The following is an 18,318-nucleotide window of genomic DNA, read 5'->3' on the forward strand; positions in this document are numbered from 1 at the left end:
GCTCAATCAGCTCAGCTCAGCTCAGCTCAGTTCAATCAGCTCAGCTCAGCTCAATCAGCTCAGCTCAATCAGCTCAGCTCAGCTCAAGCTCATTCAGCTCAGCTCAGCTCAAGCTCATTCAGCTCAGCTCAGACAGCAGCTCAGCTCAATGCATTACTGAGCCGGCTCAGCTCACAGCTCAACAATTTGGCAAAATGTTGAGCCGGCTCATGAGCTGAGCTGATTTTTGAGCCGGCTCAACTGAGCTGATCACAAGTCTGCAGCATGGAGCCAGATGTCTTGCAAATGGAAGCACAAAACGATCGAACATTAATACACGAATGTGACAAAAGTTACAACTACTATTACATGTGTAAGTACTTCCATAGGTGATAAGCAGGCACGCACCCAGGATTTTGCTCAGGGAGGGGCCACAGGTCGCGGCCTAGTCAAGTACACCCTCAAAAAAGGAAAACTCCTCGGATTTGGCCCACTATTTTTCGGGGTATGGTGCAGCTGTTTTAATCTATTGTTATTTTTTATTCAATTTTATTTTATTTTTTCGCCTTCAGGGGGGGGGGGCATGGCCCCCGTGCGCCCCCTTGGCTACGTCCCTGGTGATAGACAAGTAGTTTGACATCCGTCGCCATAAGTCCGGCTCAGCTCGTGAAGTTGACTTTGAGGCCGTTCTTGAAGAAAAATGATGGCATCACGGGGCCCGTGCCCTCTTACTGGGATATTTATCAACAGCATCATGCACTCTCCGGATGAATTCCAGTCCGTATGGCATCCGAGCACCGCGAATGCTTCTTCCCTTTGGCTACAGATGCGGTCATCGCCAGGCGTCGCAAATCGAGCCTGATCTCCAAAGCAAAAGATCTGACCACTCTTAGGAACGAGATAATCCCTACGTTTCCATGAACGCGTAAAACAATTGAACGAAATTCCACGTGCATTTTTCTCGGATACTATTCACCTTTGCAAAAAATGAGCGCACATAGGCTATGCCTATGGCTTTAGGCATAGCCTATGGCTTTAGCTAGCACCTAATCCTATATTTACAATTCTAAACGTCTAAATAATATGACGGAGAATCTTTTTTTTTGCAAAATCGGCCGAACTTGTGCCATGGTAACGTAGTAAATCTCTTATAACGCCCCCTTCCTATATACCGGGTGGCGCAGAAAAAAAAAAACACGTTTCTAGCTTAAAATCAATATTTCTCAAAGTGATAAGGTTACAACATTGAAACTTCGAACAGTCAATGAGTCATATTTTCAGTAAATAGTGTGATCTTTATGCAAATCAGTGACTAACTTTTTGAACCGTTCGTGCTTCTATCATGCCATGTAAAAATTGCATTTTGCTCAAATTTTTACTCAAAATGAGTGATCGAGCTACTTTCATAATTCATTCCCGCGCCACGGCCTGCGCCCTATGATTGCTACTCGCAGCTAGTTTCATTGATGGTTCAGGGTGACACGTTCTGTCAGCAACCACGACGGCTCTCTGCAAGTGGCTACAATGAGTTTCCAGTGTTCTAACCATCTTCAGGTGGCTCAAATGCTCTACTGGCTGGTATTGCTGGGAAAATGTAGCTTTCAACCAGCTACATGACATGGGAACGTCTTTACAGCCCTAGTGTAACGCAAGAGTTATGTTGCTTGTTGAGCTGTGGAGCGCGATATCTAATGAGTAATGCCTCTAGTTTCCAGAGACGAGACGTGCTCTGTTGTCCTGTGTTTTGATGATGGTCGCATTTTCAGTCAGAAGTTTTCTAGTGATAGGTCTGGTGCGCTTGCGTCATGTTTTGTGCTGTATTTGTGTTGATTTGGTGCCCCGGCCGTCTCTAAGGTGCATGGTGAGACGACTTGATAGTGATGTGGTTGTTTGTAGCGCCAATGTAGTTTATTTCACGAAACCTGTAATCTTCGTACGGACATGAAAATTCGCAAACTACATTGGTGCGTTTGAGTTTGTCTGTGTTGTCTTGCATGTTGTTCCGTACGAGCAGGCTACTTGTTTCGCTTTTTTTTGTAAAAGATGATGAATTTCAGTTGGTCAGTGGCGTTTGTACAGGTTATGTTTTCCACGATAATTTGTTTGATGACGTTTTCGTCTATTTTGTACGAGGGAGACACGTGGTTGCGATAATACAGCGTAATAATATTTCCGGAACGGCCTTTTGGGGTCATATTTTTGCTTGTCTCTCTATATCAAGATGCTGCTTAACCCACACCCTGCTGGGGGGAGGGGATGTTCCCCTCTCCCCTGCGGGTTTTCGCCAATATCTAAAAAAACAGCGGCGCATACCTACATCATTTCTACATATGTTGTGAAAATTTCAGACCCAGGTCACTTAAGGTCTCCAGGTCAGGTGAAGTGACCTCACTACCTACATAAAAAAGTTTCCATGTCTGCCATAGCTAGTAGCTACACAGAGTTACCGATCGCTTTGAAACTTTCAGCGATTGAAAGAGCAACGGTATGCACAAAATGTTTATCTCGAAATTTTGATATCGGTGACCTAAGGTCAGGCGAATTTTGCGACCTCCCATTATAAGTCAATAAGAGAAACTTGAAAGTCGCCTCTTTTAGACGGAAGTCATTATAAACACTCAAACACTGAATTACTAGCTATATAGTATCTTAGACACACTGAACATGAAAATGGCACCCGTGACCCCTTTTATGCCCCTGTGGCCGTATTCACAATCACCGGTTAAGGGTAGGGGTAGGAGTAACGGGTAACGGGTTATTTTTTGTGGCCGTATTCACAATCGAGGTTTACCCCGATGGTCGCCCGGCGGCACCTGGCCTGCGTGCCGCGTGGTGCCGTCTGCGTGACGCCGGGGCACCGGGCGACCATCAGGGGTAAGCTTCGAATGTGAATACGGCCACAAAAATAACCCGTTACCCGTTAATCCTACCCCTACCTTTAATTAAAGGTAAATTGTCAGCTAAAATACAAAATTTGATATTTGGTAGAATCAGCACTCCACTTTACGAGACTGAAATCAGATTTTCGAAACTCGGTCTGAGCCACGACTCACGAGTAATTTCATGTTGAAATTGGGATTTCACCTACTTTTTGTACTATTTTTACGTTAAAACCCACCAGATTCCTCAACTATCACTACCGGTCAGGTCATGACCTTGACCCCAGGTCAAATCTTGAAGTTGACCTTTCAAGGTCAACTTCAAGTTCATTCGACGCGTCTTGACGAGAGGAACACGATGCTGGTAAAAGAAAGTTCGTGCTAGGTTTGAGTCAAAAGCTATTGCAGAAAAACTGTTTCCGAAAAAATCGGCTATTTAGGCGGTTTTTGCCCCCTGCAGGCAAAACCATTGACGATAGGTCAAATCTGATGGAATTTGTCAGAAACAGCGTTACTGGGACTATCAAATGTGCGCTTTTCAGCGGCACTGCAACTTTATTAGTTTCCGAGCTGTGCGTCGATTTGTTGAAAATTGTCGAAATCTGACCTACAAATCGGCGAATTTTGGCCTTCAATGACCACTGGTGACCTGACCATTGACCTGACTAAAAGTGGCCGAAGTGATTTCTTCCTTAGTTTTGACGCTCTTCCGAACGCCGCCTTTTCCGTATCGCTACGTGCCCCAGGAGCCGACATAGAAGGGGGTGTTCAAACCACCCCGCAGCAGGGCGTGGAAATCCAGGACCCCCAGCGGGGCGCGGGTTAATTTCTTCGTCAATTTCCCTAGTGGAAAAGCGAAAAGCCATTGTTGACCAAGATCTATTTCAGTCTTTCAAATTCCACTTGTATGAGTACCCAAGAGGAACCGTCTTCGACGGGTCTTTTGATGAAGGCTCTGATAACACTTGTTTTGTATCTCCCTGAGCACTCACCTTTGCCGTTTAGACATTACCAAGAGTCTGTGGATTTCCTGTATACTGATGATTCATAGTTCATTGAGCCTCTTACGTTAACCATGATAACTATCTAGGAAATCTAGGAAAGGTACCTAATCTAGGCAAGGTTATCCAGGAAAGTTAACTTGTTTTCAACACTAAGTCCGTAAGTTAACCCTCGCATGTGTAGGGGGGGGGGGTCGGATGGACCCCCCCATGGTTTTTCGCGAATAACTCGCGTAAAAAGCGGCCGATCGCGACGAAACTTTCAGTACCCTCGCATTGAGCAATTTTACACCTACCCTGAAAATTTCATGACCCTGACCCAAATGACCTTTGACCTGTGACCTCTTTTCCGAGACCATGTTTGGCCGGAATCGCGATTTCGCGTATGTCGGCTCGCACTAGCCGCGTGTTTGCAAGCTTTTCGTGGTTTCAAACGTTCAAACATGTGATTTGATGCTACTCCCGTGTGTGTCAAGGTCACCTGAAGGTCAGGTCAGGTCATTGACCTTTGGTGACCTCGGGTGACCTCGGGTCACTTTTTCGAGTTTTACATGTTTCTAGGCTAGTTTTTGGAGCTGAATTCGAATTTAGCAACCATTTGAACATTTACGAAGTAGTTTTGGTGATTTCGTAACATGTTACGAAGCTGTCAGAGGCGGTTGACACGTACTACGAATACCCGTCACGACGCCTACTGGTTGACCTGACCTGACCTGGCCCGACCTGGTCTAAATGCTTCAAGACATCATCTGTGATCAAAACTAACACGATATTCGTGATCAGCACCCCGAAAAACCCCTTAACAGCCACACTTTACGACTTTCTAACAGGTCCCGATTTTCCCGACTTTGGGTCATTGACCTGACCTGGAAGGTCAATCAATGACCTAGGACCTTAAAATTGGGTATCATCGGCTTCCTCTCGTCACGGGCAACACGCTCGTTTTTTCCGCGAAGCTCTAGCTCGATCAGGGGCCAAACGGCAAGGGGGGGTCCAACCGACCCCCCCCCTACACATTAGAAGCTGGCAAACGCCGCACACATGCGAGGGTTAACTTGAGCACTGAGTTTGTCTCCATTTTCTTGATAATCTTTAAGGTGGTCTTTTTTCAACTTCGCTGGTGTATTGCCATCACACACACACGCACAGCTAACAAAGAAAGGACAAGAAAGAACTCAACGGCGTAACAATACGTAAGTTAACTTGAGCACTGAGTTTGTCTCCATTTTCTCTATAATCTTCAAGGTGGTCTACGTCCATAACGTAGGGCTATTTCCAATCATCAGTTTGAGGGCACAAAGCCACCATTACTAGGCATGAAGCGCCATAAGCCATCGGTTATGCTAAAATATCGGAATTATTGGTAAGACTCGAACCCTACTAAGCTGCAAAGAAATAACGTCTACACGTCCCGAAGCCCCCCTTTCCCTTATCCTCCGCAGGGGCTTACCTATGTGCAAAGCTAATGGTCCGATGATGAAAATGGATGGAAAACGGTTTCCCACGCACTTTGTTTTTCATTTCGTTTAAAGCTAACTTTTCCATTTCCGGTAACACGCCACTAATTAGGCTCAATTATGACTCTCACCAGGCAGCATGAAAATAGATCATGCCGGACCGCAGCGGCAAACAGTCTGGGACAGGGCATAGTCGTTCCTGTAACCGATTCGAAACAAGTTGAAGTGGAAAATGAATAGTTAATCCGCAATACGCGATAAATGATGAACGATATTCCGCATATTTCATAAAAAACATTACCGACTCGGTCAAAACAAGCACGTAATATCGTCACTCGTAGAAGTCATATTGATCGCAGATGTCTATGGCAAGACCGTCCTTTTCACCACCACCTATCACATTCACAGCCCTTACTCCTCAGCGAGTACATGCGTGTGTGTGTGGGGGGGGGGGAGGGGGGAGGCGGTGCCGATCGATGATAGGGCTCGACTCCTCCACATTTCTAACAAACTGGGAAACGGAAAGTCACAGACCACAGTTCAGCAATAAATCAACTCAAGCTGACCTACCCCGACATCCCCCTCCCCCCCCCCCCCCAACACGCATACGGCATACCGATCGCTTTCGGGCTACCATTCCCGTATGCCGCGTACAGATAATGCCTGAAACTTCGGAGACGGTAAGTACACATCGGAGCAGCGGGCATATGGAGAAGACGACTTAGCTTGTAGGCCCACAAAGACGTGATATATAGCTTCCACCATGCCTAATATGGGTCTTCCATCCATGAGCTGTGCCGTGTGCGATCAATGCACTGCACAGTCGAGTAGTCAAAGGTAGCAATATCGTGAAAGCTACTGGAAGCTATGGAACAGCCAGCCAGCCCCACTTCTCAATTCTAGAACTACCGAAATCAATAGCATGCTACCTAATTCCATCCACAACAGCGAAAAGTTCGGCTTCAAAATGGCCGTCTTACGTCAGGCATGCGGTCTGCCACCGCAATGGCGGACTGACGCTAGGGAAGCGTCAAGCGTTACGACAGGGGTGCGCGGCCTTCTTCTCATATGTTATGGCAAAATGGTATACAAATCTCAATCTCATACCTTGTAGACTTATGAAGCCTGGAACTTAGCAGGTTACTTCAGCTTCTCACTGTAACTGATGGGATGACGTCCGATGTCTATCCATCGTTTGCACCGCAGACAAAGGCCCCTCAGCGCCGCCCGCCGCCGTAGTCCTTCCAGCCAATCTGAGGATACGAATAGTCCTTGGAGTGCGCACAGGCACCCTCCTTTCCGATCCTCTTGCCTAAATGTCACACTTCACCTACACACATTCAACAACTGTGGTTGAAAGCCAGCAAAAACAGAATGGGATCTATTCAAATTCCCCAAACTCCACACAGCACAACACATACCAAGCGGCGGCAGTCGACTGTCGCCTTGCCTCGTTTCTGAGCATGCGCAGTAGAGCTGCGCGTGAGTTGTTCTCACCGCAAAAATGGCGGCGCCCGTCTGGCGACACGCGTGACGCGCTTTTCGCCGCGCTTTCACTGCCGCTGTGTTGCTGATGCCAATTCTTCAGTCTACACGATTCTGGAAAGCATAAGAGCTACCTCACCGAAGCTTTAGATACTACAGGTGGGTGGTTATCATAAGATGATTAAGATTTGAAAGATTTGAGGGCTTTTGTCATCTTCTGCTGCTGAACTGGAACCTGCTCAATATTGATATTGCGGTTTAATGTATTACAATTATTGTTGAATTTCTCTTGCTCATCTAGCAACAGGATGATTTTGAAATGATAACTTTAATTGGGAACTTTTGATGGAGATTAATTGCTCAAGTTCAAGGCATTGATTTGATCATCAAATTGAAATGGCTAGGTATCTTACCTATCCAGTCTAGGTAGGTATATTTAACCTACCAGGGTCAATATATACCTCAACCTACAGCATTAGTCCTGAATTTAGTTTGATACTAATATCCTACCTATCTATAGATAAGTTTGGCAGAGGAATATTCACTGGTTTTTATTGATATTGTACTTTTGTTTTTGTTGATATTTTTAGGGCCTCAGTCATTCATATGTCATTTGGAAGCAATACTTAAGTACCTAACTTAATATTCTGACAGACATTTCTGTTGTGTCCCGCTTCTGTCCACCTCGTCACACGCCCGGGAGACCCCAGAGTGCGGGTTTATTGCGAAGAAGCCAAAGGAAAGCACAACATAACCGATTGTTTACATTTTTCCAATACCACGTTTCCGGAAGAGAATGAGCCTGTAGTGATGGGGGTCCTCTTCACTCGCCATCACTGACCGCGTAAACTACAACTATTACACCTTAGTCTCTTATCGGGGCTGGACGTTAGATCTACAGAGACCCAAAGAACTCGGTCCGACATTACAGATATAGGATCGCTTCTTCAACAAGAAACTAAATATACGTAATACACTCACAGAAATCCAGCACTAAACAGAGTAATAAATAAATACAACTTCGGCGCGCCTGAGACATATTCGGCGCACAAACAAACTCCAACACCACCCCTCCCTTTGAGGGAACACACTCTACTCGGGGCAGCCCCCTCGACCTACCTACTGGTACCGGTCCGGCGTGAACCGGTCAGGAGCCCGGCGCCGGCGACTGCCACGGCGCGGAGAAACAGGAGAGGTCTGAGGATCCGCCCAAGGCACGGATAGCTCCCCGGCGGCGTGTGACACAGGGCGGACTCTGGGCGGACTGACAGCGCCCTCAGCGCTCCCAGATGGGACCGAGGAATCCGGAATAAGGCTGGCCGGTAGCTCCTCCACTACCGGCTCCTCTGTGGCACGCCCCGGCACGAGACGCCTGGCGTGCACTCTGTCCCCCGTGCTTACCCTGTAGCTCACAGGGCCGGTCCTCTCCCGGATCTGGACCGCCGGCTGGCCTTCGACCCGACCGCTGACCGGCTTACGAACCCGTACCCAGTCTCCTGCCTCCCACCTGGGGGCGGCGGTCGCGGTGCGATCGTACCTCCTCTTGTACGCCGACTGATAGCGGCGGTGCCGCCGGCGTACCGCGCGTTTCCGGCTGTTTCCGGTGGGCGCGTCCCGCTTCAGCACGTCCAGGGTCGTGCGCGCCTCCCGCCCCCTCATCAAGCGGAACGGCGTCTCCCCGGTGGCGGGGTGCGGAGTGGCGCGGTACTCACCCAGGAACCGACGCAGGTAGGGTGAGCGCGGCTCCCGCGCCAGCCGAGCCGACTGAATGGCCCCTTTTATCGTGCGGTTCAACCGCTCGACCAGCCCGCACGTCTGCGGCGAGTACGGCGAGCTGAACGTCTGCCGCACACCACATTTCGTCAGAAATGCTCGGAGCTCTGCCGATCTGAACGCTGAAGCGGGACACAACAATTTCGTGCCATGCGCTTGATAGCCTGCCTGTACTCTATTGCCCACCCAAAAGCTCCAACAACACACACAGATGTTTCTCGCAAGGCACTTTATACGTCCTATACCATCACAGCAAGCATTGCCTTTTACCAAGGTTTTAGTATGAGATTTAAAAATAGCTAGATCCGTGCTGATGCCACAGAGTCAGAGCATTCAAATGCATAAGTCCTTCTGAATCAAAGTGCTGCAGCTTTGAACTTCAATGTTTTCAATTTAATGCATTTCTTGATGCTGCAAGTGCTGATGCGATGCAGGTGATTGCGAGCCAGGGACCCCAATTTGGCTAACTCTCCAAAAATAGTTTGCTGATTAATTTCCTGTAAGCTCCATCACTCTGTGTGAGAGACTCACTAGGAGAGTTGTGAAGTTGTGTCACTTTGGAACGGTGTAGAGATTTGCTTATGATGTTGTAGGTCAGTGAATTGACCTGAGCAAAAATGTGTTGGTGTCTTTTTTTTTAATCAAAAGTAAGCTATGCCAACTTTCATCTCTGTCCCTAGCAGGTGCTAAGCAGTCATCTAAAAATGGAGTAGCCAGACACTACCTTACAGTGTCCCAAAGTTATATTTTGGCTTGGGTGTCAGAGGGAGAAATTCTCCACCAAAAAGGGGATAGTGAAAAATTTTCTGTTATGTGGGACCCTAAAAGAGTGGGAAAGGATCAAAAGTATATATTTCTATTCAATTATGGTAGGATATAGGATGTAAAAGGACCATACATGCAAATGCTTTTTCTTGGTTAAATTGGGAGTGGAAAATTGCTCTTCAAAATTGGAGAAGAAAGTAAAAATTGATCTTCATTTTGATGTTGTTTCCCAACCAAAGCTACAAATTTTGGAGCGGTAATCTGTTATGTGTCAAAGAACTGCTTTGAACTGCTGTGAATGGTTTACTTCATGCTGCAAACTTTTGAGCATATGTTTGAAAATAGCTTGATGTCACTCAAGTCACATTCTTATAAGGGGGGGGGGGGGGGGTCGAACAGACCCCCTTGGTTTTTCGTGAATAACTCGCGTAAAAAGCGGCCGATCGCAACAAAACCCGGCGACCCGCTGGGCTATTCAGCCATACGCGCCCTGCTGGGGGGGGGGGGCAGATTCTGCCCCCCCCCTGTCTAACATCCGAACCGATGGTCGTAGAAAGACGGGGAAAACGGCAATCGAAAGCTCTCAACAAGGCGGATCTTAAGAGCCCAAAATTTTTTGCTTAAGTAGGTCAGAGGTCAAGTCAAGGTCAGGTCAAGGGTACAAAATGCAAGTTTCTACAGTATCGGTCTTGCACCGTAGTTGCCGAAGAATGGACTGAGCCTGATTGCCCAAAACGTGTCCTTAGACTACCAAGACAATATTTGTTGCATACAATGTCATTCAAAGGTCAAGGTCAGGTCAGGTCAGGTCACCAAAAACAAAATATAGAAACGGACATGTGCGACACATGTTTTATGGGTCATTTTACTCATAGAATTCAATAGGCACACTCAATAAGTGATATGGACCACCTCTGGATGAATTTCAGGTCGAGGTCAGGTCAAGGTCAGGTCAAGTGAGGTCAAATTTTGAAGTTGGTTGTTAAGGCCTAAAAAGGTGTCTATCTGATGCAGTTTTTCAGGGCGAATCGAATGGTGCTATTTTTGTTTCCGTACGAGGTCTAAAACTTAAAACAAAAAATCATTTTTCAAAATTTTTGTATGTCGTTACTTCATAAAATTTTGAATAACTCCCACATTTTTGAACCCATTCTTTTTAAAGTTGGTATGTAGGTGCACATAGACCACTTCTCTGACATACATTCCGGTTTTTTCGATACACTTAAAATTTTGGATTTTATAATTATTTTCCCAAAATCGTTAGTTTTTTTAGAAAAAAAATTGGACCCAAATCAAAAATTTTCAAAAAACCGAGATAGCTATTTGATAGACAAAGTAGAATTACGTGTAATCTTTTTTTTTTTTGTTACGTCTTGATTCCTTTAAAAATGAAGATGTTAGCGGCGTTTGAAATTTTGCCGTTTTTGAGGCGAAAATGGCGAACATGACGTCACTAAAACGTCAATATCTAAAAAAATTTCTGATGGATTTCGCTCAAATTTTCAGGGAATGTGTCAACTTGATGTATGATAAAGTACTGAAAGTTTGACGTCGCTGGCGTAACGCGTTTAGAAGTTATTGGCGAAAAACGGGAGGGGCAGATTCTGCCCCCCCCCCCCCCAGCGAGGCGCGGGTTAAGAAATTTTACACGTACCCTAAAAATTTCATGACCCTGCCCCAATGACCTTTGACTTGTGACCTATTTCTTGAGACCATGTTTGGCCGGAATCGCGATTCGGCGTATGTCGGCTCACATTATCCGCGCGTTTGCAGTCTTGTGGTTTTAAACGTTCAAACATGTGAATGATGTTGTCCCCATGCATTGTGGTGGGTGTCATTGTCACATGAATGTCAGGTCAGGTCATTGACCTATGACCTATGACCGAAAATGCGGAATTTTGAAAATCGGCCGGGGAATTACCGAGATCATACGGAACGCCGCCCCCCCCTCCCCCCCCCCCCTCTACGGATGGTAGAGTCCGCCGATAGCCCTAAGGGGCGCGGGTTAATAACTTCGCAAAAAACGGCCACAGAGCTGCGATTTTGGCATCATCGTGTTCGCCTTGCTCAGGCTTGTCGAATGGTATACTTTTTGTTCGGGTGAGATCAATTTGAGGCGTTGACCTCGGGTCAAGGTCAGGTCAGCGCCCCCAGGTCACGGACTTGGTCGAAGGAGGTCATGTCGCATATTGTTCGATTCAGCAGGTCTTGTTAAGTCCATTGGTGGCTTTCACGATTCGCTAGCTCAATTTGATCCGGACTTATTAACGAAAAACTCTTTTGACCCAAGTGACGTCATAAATGACGTCACGCAAGGTCAACAATGCAAAAGTGAAGTATCGGACCTTGCCAGGAGTGCAATAAATTATGATTCCGTTTGCTTGAGATAGTTTGAGATTGTTCCCGGCGTTAAATAGCAGTTTTTCCCCCATCGACTTATAACGAGTTGACAAGGTCACGTGACCGACATGACCTCATGTGACCTCGAGGAAAAATCCGAGGTATGTAAGTTGTGAGACCTCTGGAGGATACTACATCCTGTATGTTTCATCTCCGGTAAAGGTTCCTCTGGCACTGAGGGCGTAGCGAAGTTGCGACATCTGACTGTGCATAGCTATAGGTTCACTTATGACGTCATAGGCCAGTGACCTGACCTGACCTGAAAATGCGTTTGAAGTCACAAGATGCGGCTTGGATCAAAGGTCAGGTATGCCAAGTTTCAGCTCTATATCCCCGGCGTGGTCGGAGCTATCGCAAAAAAGTCAATGGGGAGCCGGTTGCCGGCCGAGGGGGAGGAGCGGGTGCCGCCCCCCCCCCCTCAGTTTTTTTTGCGATAGCTCTGAGCACGTTGGCGATAGAGAGGTGACACTGGGCATAGCTGACCCTTAACCCTCGCCGCCCGCCGGACCTATTGGTTTTCTACATACGCGCCGGCCGAGGGGGGGGGGGATGGGTACGACCATCCCCCCTTCGCCGTTTCACCCCTGGTAGAGCTAGCGCGTCGTGGAAAAAAACGAGCGTGTGCGCCGTTACGATACGCAGAGATTGATATCCGATTTTAAGGTCCTAGGTCAACCGGTGACCTGTGGGGTCAGGTCAAGTGCTTTAAGGTACGGTTCCGTTTTTGGTGAATAACTTCGCAAAAAATGGCCGCAGAGCCGTGATTTTGGAAGCATCATGTCTGCCTCGCTCAGGCGCGTCGAATTATATACTTTTTGTTTGAATGAGGTCAACATAGGGTGTTGACCTTGGGTCACGGTCAGGTTAGCGCCCCCAGGTCACGAACTTGGTCGAAGGAGGCTATTTCACATACATATCATTCGATTCGGCAGGTCTTCCTGAGTCCATTGGTGGCTTTCCCGACTCGCTAGCTCAATTTGATCGGACGTTATTCACGAAAAACTAATATGACCCTAATGACGTCGTCAGCATTGCAAAAGTGACGCATCGAACCTTGCAAGGAATGCACGAAATCATGATTCTGTGTGCTTGAGATATTTGAAGATCGTTCCCGGCGCCAGAATGGTGTAGGTATAATGGTGAGGTCACGAAAACCTCAAACCTGACCTCATGTGACCTTAAGGAAAAATCCGAGATAAATGTACAAGTTGTGAGACTCCTAATGGATACTGCAGCATTTTAGGCGCAATTTCAAAAAAGAAAGTTAAATTCAAAACGTTCACGTGTGTTTCGAACTTAAACTTTTTGAATTTGGCCTTTAACTTATTGAAATTGCGCCTAAAAAGGTGTAGATCCTGCAAGTTTTTTTTTATTTGTGAAAGTTCCTCTGGCAGTGAGGTTATTTGGGTCAGGGTCATGAAATTTTTAGGGTAGGCGTAGAATTGGTTAACTGGAGGGTACTGAAAGTCTCGCCGCGATGGGCCGCTTTTTGCGCGAGTTATTCGCAAAAAAAAACGAGGGGGTCCGTCCCCTATAAGTGCGAGGGGTTTGGTGGAAATATGGAAACTGCGATGATCTAAAACTACCCGAAACACATGGAATTGTGATTTCATGCACTCCTTCCAAGGATCCTAAAAGAGAGGCAATGAGATGCCTCTCTTTTGCATCGTTGACCTTGCGTCCTTGACCTTGACCTTGCGTAGTAAGGTCATCAAAGTTTTTGTCACTAATCCCCGATCAAATTTAGCTAGCAAATCGGAAAAGCCACTGACTCGGCGTGACCTGTCGAATCGAATGATATGCGAATTATCTCCTTCGAGCAACGTTGTAACCTGAGTGGATCTGACCTTACCTTGGCCCTAAAGGTTAACCCGCGCGGGACTGGGGGGGGTAAATTTTACCCCCCCCCCTTGCGAATTTTTGCAATATCTCAAAAACGGCGGCGCGCAGCGCCGCCAAACTTTCAGTACCTTTTCTTACATCAATTTGACACGTTCCCTGAAAATTTGAGCGAAATCCTTTGGAAGTTTTTTTTTATAGAAAATGACGTTTTAGTGACGTCATGTTCGCCATTTTCGCCTCAAAAGCGGCAAAATTTCAAACGCCGCTAACATCTTCATTTTTAGGGGAATCAAGACGTAACAAAAAGTTTACACGTGATTCTACTTTGTCTATCAAATGGCCATCTCGGTTTTTTGAAAATTTTTGATTTTGGCTCAATTTTTTTCTTTAAAAAACTGACTTTTTGGGAAAATAATTATAAAATCCAAATTTTGCGTGTATCAAAAAACCGGAATATATGTCAGAGAAGTGGTCCATGTGCACCTACATACCAATTTTTAGAAGAATCGGTTCAAAAATGTGGGAGTTCTTCAAAATTTTATGACGTCACGACAAACAAATATTTTGCAAAATGGTTTTTTTGAAGTTCTAGACCTCGAACGGAAACAAAAATAGCACCATTCGATTCGCCGTGAAAAACTGCATCAGGTAGACACCTTTCTAGGCCTTAACAACCAACTTCAAAATTTGACCTCACTTGACCTGACCTTGACCTGACCTCGACCTGAAATTCTTCCAGAGGTGGTCCATATCACTTATTGAGTGTGCCTATTGAATTCTATGAGTAAAATGACCCATAAAACGTGTGTGGCACATGCCCTTTTCTATATTTTGTTTTTGGTGACCTGACCTGACCTGACCCTTGACCTTGACCTCTGAATGATATTGTATGCAACGAATATTGTCTTGGTAGCCTAAGAACACGTTTTGGGCAATCAGTCTCAGTCCATGTCTCCATTCTTCGGCAACTACGGTGCAAGGCCGATACTGTAGAAAGAAACAACTTGTACCCTTGACCTGACCTTGACCTTGACCTCAAACTTTAAATTAAGTGCATGTTATTAGTTGTTCGTGATGAGATCTTTCGATTTGCGTTTGAATTTTCCGAATCGGACCATTAGTTCGGGAGATTACAGGGGGGGGGGGGGTAAAATTTGCCCCCCTCCCCCAGCCCCGCGCGTTCGGCTGGAGACCCCAGCCCCGCGCGGGTTAGCTCAGCTTCGTTAAGGGCAGGCTATTGAATTAGGAAGCCGTCCATTGGACGGATTGTTTTGAACTTTTCGACGATTTTTGCAGATGCTAACTCAGTTGAATTAGGAGCATTGGTGAAAAAAACTGATCCTTCAAAAACTGCCTTGGGGCGTCATTTACATTTGCCGTTGTGCAGCTAGCGTGTAAAATGGGATTCTAATCTTCCACCATAGGATCAAGTATATCACTTTCGCAGGAAAGAAGATCCGATTCCCATTAAGCTATCATCAATCGGTTGGTCACTCATGGCTTTATTAACGTCGTCAAAACGACTGTTCATGTCATGGGACCGGGGTCGTCTTTTTACGTTACATTTTTTTTTTATTGACGCACGAAATGCGTGGCACATTTGCTAAACACATTTAAAACCATATACGTTTGGCATTTGCCAGCTCGCGGATTGCTGCACGGTCCGGCTGGCGAATACGGGACGGACTGGGCGGGCTACCGCCCAGCCGGCTGATCATGATTACATTTGTCAACAGGCGTCAGTCTGGCACTGTAGATCGGTGAAAGTAATGTTTTTAAGGTGTTTTAGAAAAGAGAGGGAATCGCATACCATAAGCAATCTTGTTTTTTTTTTTTTACAAAGCGTTCATGCAATGATAATTCGCAATTCACATATTGAGCTGATTATGATTACAAGTCATATTATGCTCCTTTTTGTGTGTGTAATGATGGTTTGCCTGGCTGTTCACTCGCCATTGAATTTGCCCCCTGTACCGTTTACGTTTGTGTTTGTAATGGGTGGCGCTGTGTTGGTGGCGTGTGTGGGAGGAGCCGGGCGGACTGCCGGCCGGCCGGCCTGCAGGTGTGCCGTCACCGCTCTGAGTAACGGCCCGTCTCCGCCGCAGCTGGCCGGCCGGCAGCCCCGAGGACGCCTGCCCGCCGCGCCGACACCATGCTGAGCCTCAGCGCGCGCGCCGGCCGGCTCGTGGCCCGGCAGCTGCACACCACCGCCGCCGTCCGACGGGCCGCCGGCGCCGACGAGCAGCCGCCGCCGACACCGACGGAGCCCATCAGACGGGAGCGCGCGCCGCCGCCGGAGGACCCGTTCCAGCGGGCGGCGCGCATCTTCTCGGACGACATGCGCTTCCTCTGGGAGGGCAAGAAGAGCCGCACCTTCTTCCCCAGTCACTGCGACGTGTGCATCATTGGCGGCGGCATCATGGGCTCGGCGATCGCGTTCTGGCTGAAGCTGCGCGCCGGTCCCGGCGTGCAGGTGGTGGTGGTCGAGCGCGACTCGACATACCGCACCGCGTCCACGCCGCTGTCGGTCGGCGGTCTGCGGCAGCAGTTCTCACTGCCCGAGAACATCCAGATGTCCATGTTCTCGGCGCAGTTCCTGCGCAACGCGGACCGCTTTCTGACTGTGGAGGGCGACGAGCCGCCGGCGATCCAGTTCCATCCGCACGGCTACCTGATGTGCGCCAGTCCGGAGAAAGCCGAACTGCTGGAGCAGAACTATCGCACCCAGATGGAGAACGGCGCCAAGATGGAGCTCATGACGCCTGCGCGACTCAAGGAGCGCTTCCCATGGATCAATACGGACGGCGTGGCGCTCGCCTGCCACGGCCAGGAGAACGAGGGCTGGTTCGACCCGCACGCACTGCTCAGCGCGTTCCGACGGAAGGCCATTCAGCTGGGTGCCGAGTTCGTAGAGGGTGAGGCGGCTGGGTTCGAGTCGCGGTACGTGCCAAACATGCAGAGCATGGGTAAACAGTCAGTGGCTGGCGGGAACTACGTGCTGGACCGGGCCGTCATACGACTGAAGAACGGTGACGTGAAGACGGTGAAGGCTGCCATATTTGTGGCGTCGGCCGGCGCTAACACGGCCCAGGTGGCGCGCCTGGCGGGGATCGGTGAGGGCGAGGGGCTGCTGGCCACTCCTGTGCCGGTGGAGCCGCGCAAACGCTACGTCTACTTCTACCACTCGCCGGACGGGCCCGGCCTGGACTGTCCGCTGCTGATCGACCCCAGCGGCGCCTACTTCCGACGCGAGGGCCACGGCGGCCACTACATCGGCGGCAAGTCGCCGACGGGGACCGCCGACGACCCGGAGCCGTCGGCAGACAATTTGGACGTCGACTACGACTACTTCCAGTCGCACGTGTGGCACCACCTGGCGCACCGAGTCCACTCCTTCGAGAACCTCAAGGTGAAGAGCGCCTGGGCCGGCTACTACGACTACAACACGCTGGATCAGAATGCCATCATCGGCCCGCACCCACACCACCATAACCTGTTCATGGCGACTGGGTTCAGCGGGCACGGCATCCAGCAGGCGCCGGCAGTCGGCCGAGCCATCACCGAGCACATTCTAGACGGCGAGTACCGCACCATCGACCTCACGCGGATGGGCTTCGAGCGCGTGCTGGCCAACCAGCCGCTGTATGAGCAGAACATTGTGTGACGGAGCGCCCGGACCGCCAGTGGCGACACCTACATAGGTGACGAGAGGAGCGGGCCGGCCGGCGGCGGGCGGGCGGCGCAGTGGTAGGCGAGTCTACCTCAGTAGCTGTGACTGGAAGGTAGTGAGTGCCATCTAACCCGCCGGCCAGGTCCGAATTCTGACCGGCAGGCGGTGGGCAGGTGGCGCCTGGCGCAGCGGTCGGCGAGTCGATCCCAGTAGCCGGAGGGAAAGTAGTGACGTTCACCCGCCTGTCACGGCCGCCTTCTGCTGGACTCGTTTTATTAGGAGAATTAGTGGCTCAAAGTCAGCCAGGTATTTTGTACTAGTCCCATGTTGTGAGGCATGTGCTGACGATGCTCTGAGGGATGCATGGTTACCTGAGAAAGGGCATATAAAATAACTATACTGTGGTTTCATTCACCGTCAATTATGGGTCAGTTTGACTAACATTTTAGTACCGTGCGTTAAATTTGATAACGCATTGCAATTTGCATGATCATACCTGAGACGTTCGTCATTCAATGTTACTCATTCAGTATCCACTTGGAAGTTGTACACTGGTCAGCGTTCGTACCGCTGCCCATTGGCCGCTGTATGAACTCGATGTGTCGTATGCTGCCGAAAATGGAAGTCTGGGTCGTTGTTGGTTATTGTTGCTGCCGCCGCATTTCGCCCGGTGTCCACATGGGCGGGCGGGTAGTGATACACTACCGACTTTGGCCCATGTGCTGCAGCTGCTGAGAGGCAACTGGTCGTGATGGCGTTACCTTGACAGACGTGAGAAGATTCAGTGAACTGTGATGTTCAATTGATATAAATGCTCGGGTGGACGTGAAAGATGTAATGCAATACAAAGGGGAATGCGATGAAAATGGTCTTTGAATGCGTGTCGGCTAATTGGAAAGCACGATCGACGACGACTTGATGCATTTTCATCTGACCAGTTGCCAATATGAACGGGAAACATTACTATTGATTTCCCTGAAATAACCAGTGAAGCGTGTCGTTCCCTCCTGCCTCCAAGGGTGTCATGGGGTAGGTATGCGAGTTGAAGTGCAACTGTTACGTGTTCG

At 48.6% G+C, this 18,318-nt stretch overlaps 2 protein-coding genes across 2 annotated transcripts in view; one reads left to right on the plus strand and one right to left on the minus strand.

The window, feature by feature from the left end:
* The window catches only part of LOC122384039, a 26,392-nt gene extending 19,586 nt beyond the window's left edge, over positions 1-6,806 (minus strand). Inside the window, exons 1-2 of the mRNA XM_043371007.1 lie at positions 6,738-6,806; positions 6,424-6,569 (exon numbers count right to left, since the gene is read on the minus strand). The gene's annotated coding sequence lies outside the window, so the exon portion shown is untranslated. The remainder of the gene's footprint in view (positions 1-6,423; positions 6,570-6,737) is intronic.
* Positions 6,762-17,648, plus strand: LOC122384043 (FAD-dependent oxidoreductase domain-containing protein 1-like). Its single transcript, XM_043371010.1, has 2 exons — positions 6,762-6,960; positions 15,687-17,648. The coding sequence occupies exon 2, from the start codon at positions 15,734-15,736 to the stop codon at positions 17,243-17,245; it is 1,512 nt and encodes a 503-aa protein (XP_043226945.1). The 5' UTR covers positions 6,762-6,960; positions 15,687-15,733; the 3' UTR covers positions 17,246-17,648.
* Positions 17,649-18,318: the final 670 nt, after the last annotated feature.

This window comes from Amphibalanus amphitrite, unplaced genomic scaffold, assembly GCF_019059575.1.
Source record: "Amphibalanus amphitrite isolate SeventyFive unplaced genomic scaffold, NRLGWU_Aamphi_draft 000180F_arrow, whole genome shotgun sequence".
NCBI classification, from domain to species: Eukaryota; Metazoa; Arthropoda; class Thecostraca; order Balanomorpha; family Balanidae; genus Amphibalanus; species Amphibalanus amphitrite.

What these genes read in the sequence shown, in the direction of transcription:
- LOC122384043 (XM_043371010.1), top strand. Translation starts at nt 15,734, where the DNA reads ATGCTGAGCCTCAGCGCGCGCGCCGGCCGGCTCGTGGCCCGGCAGCTG.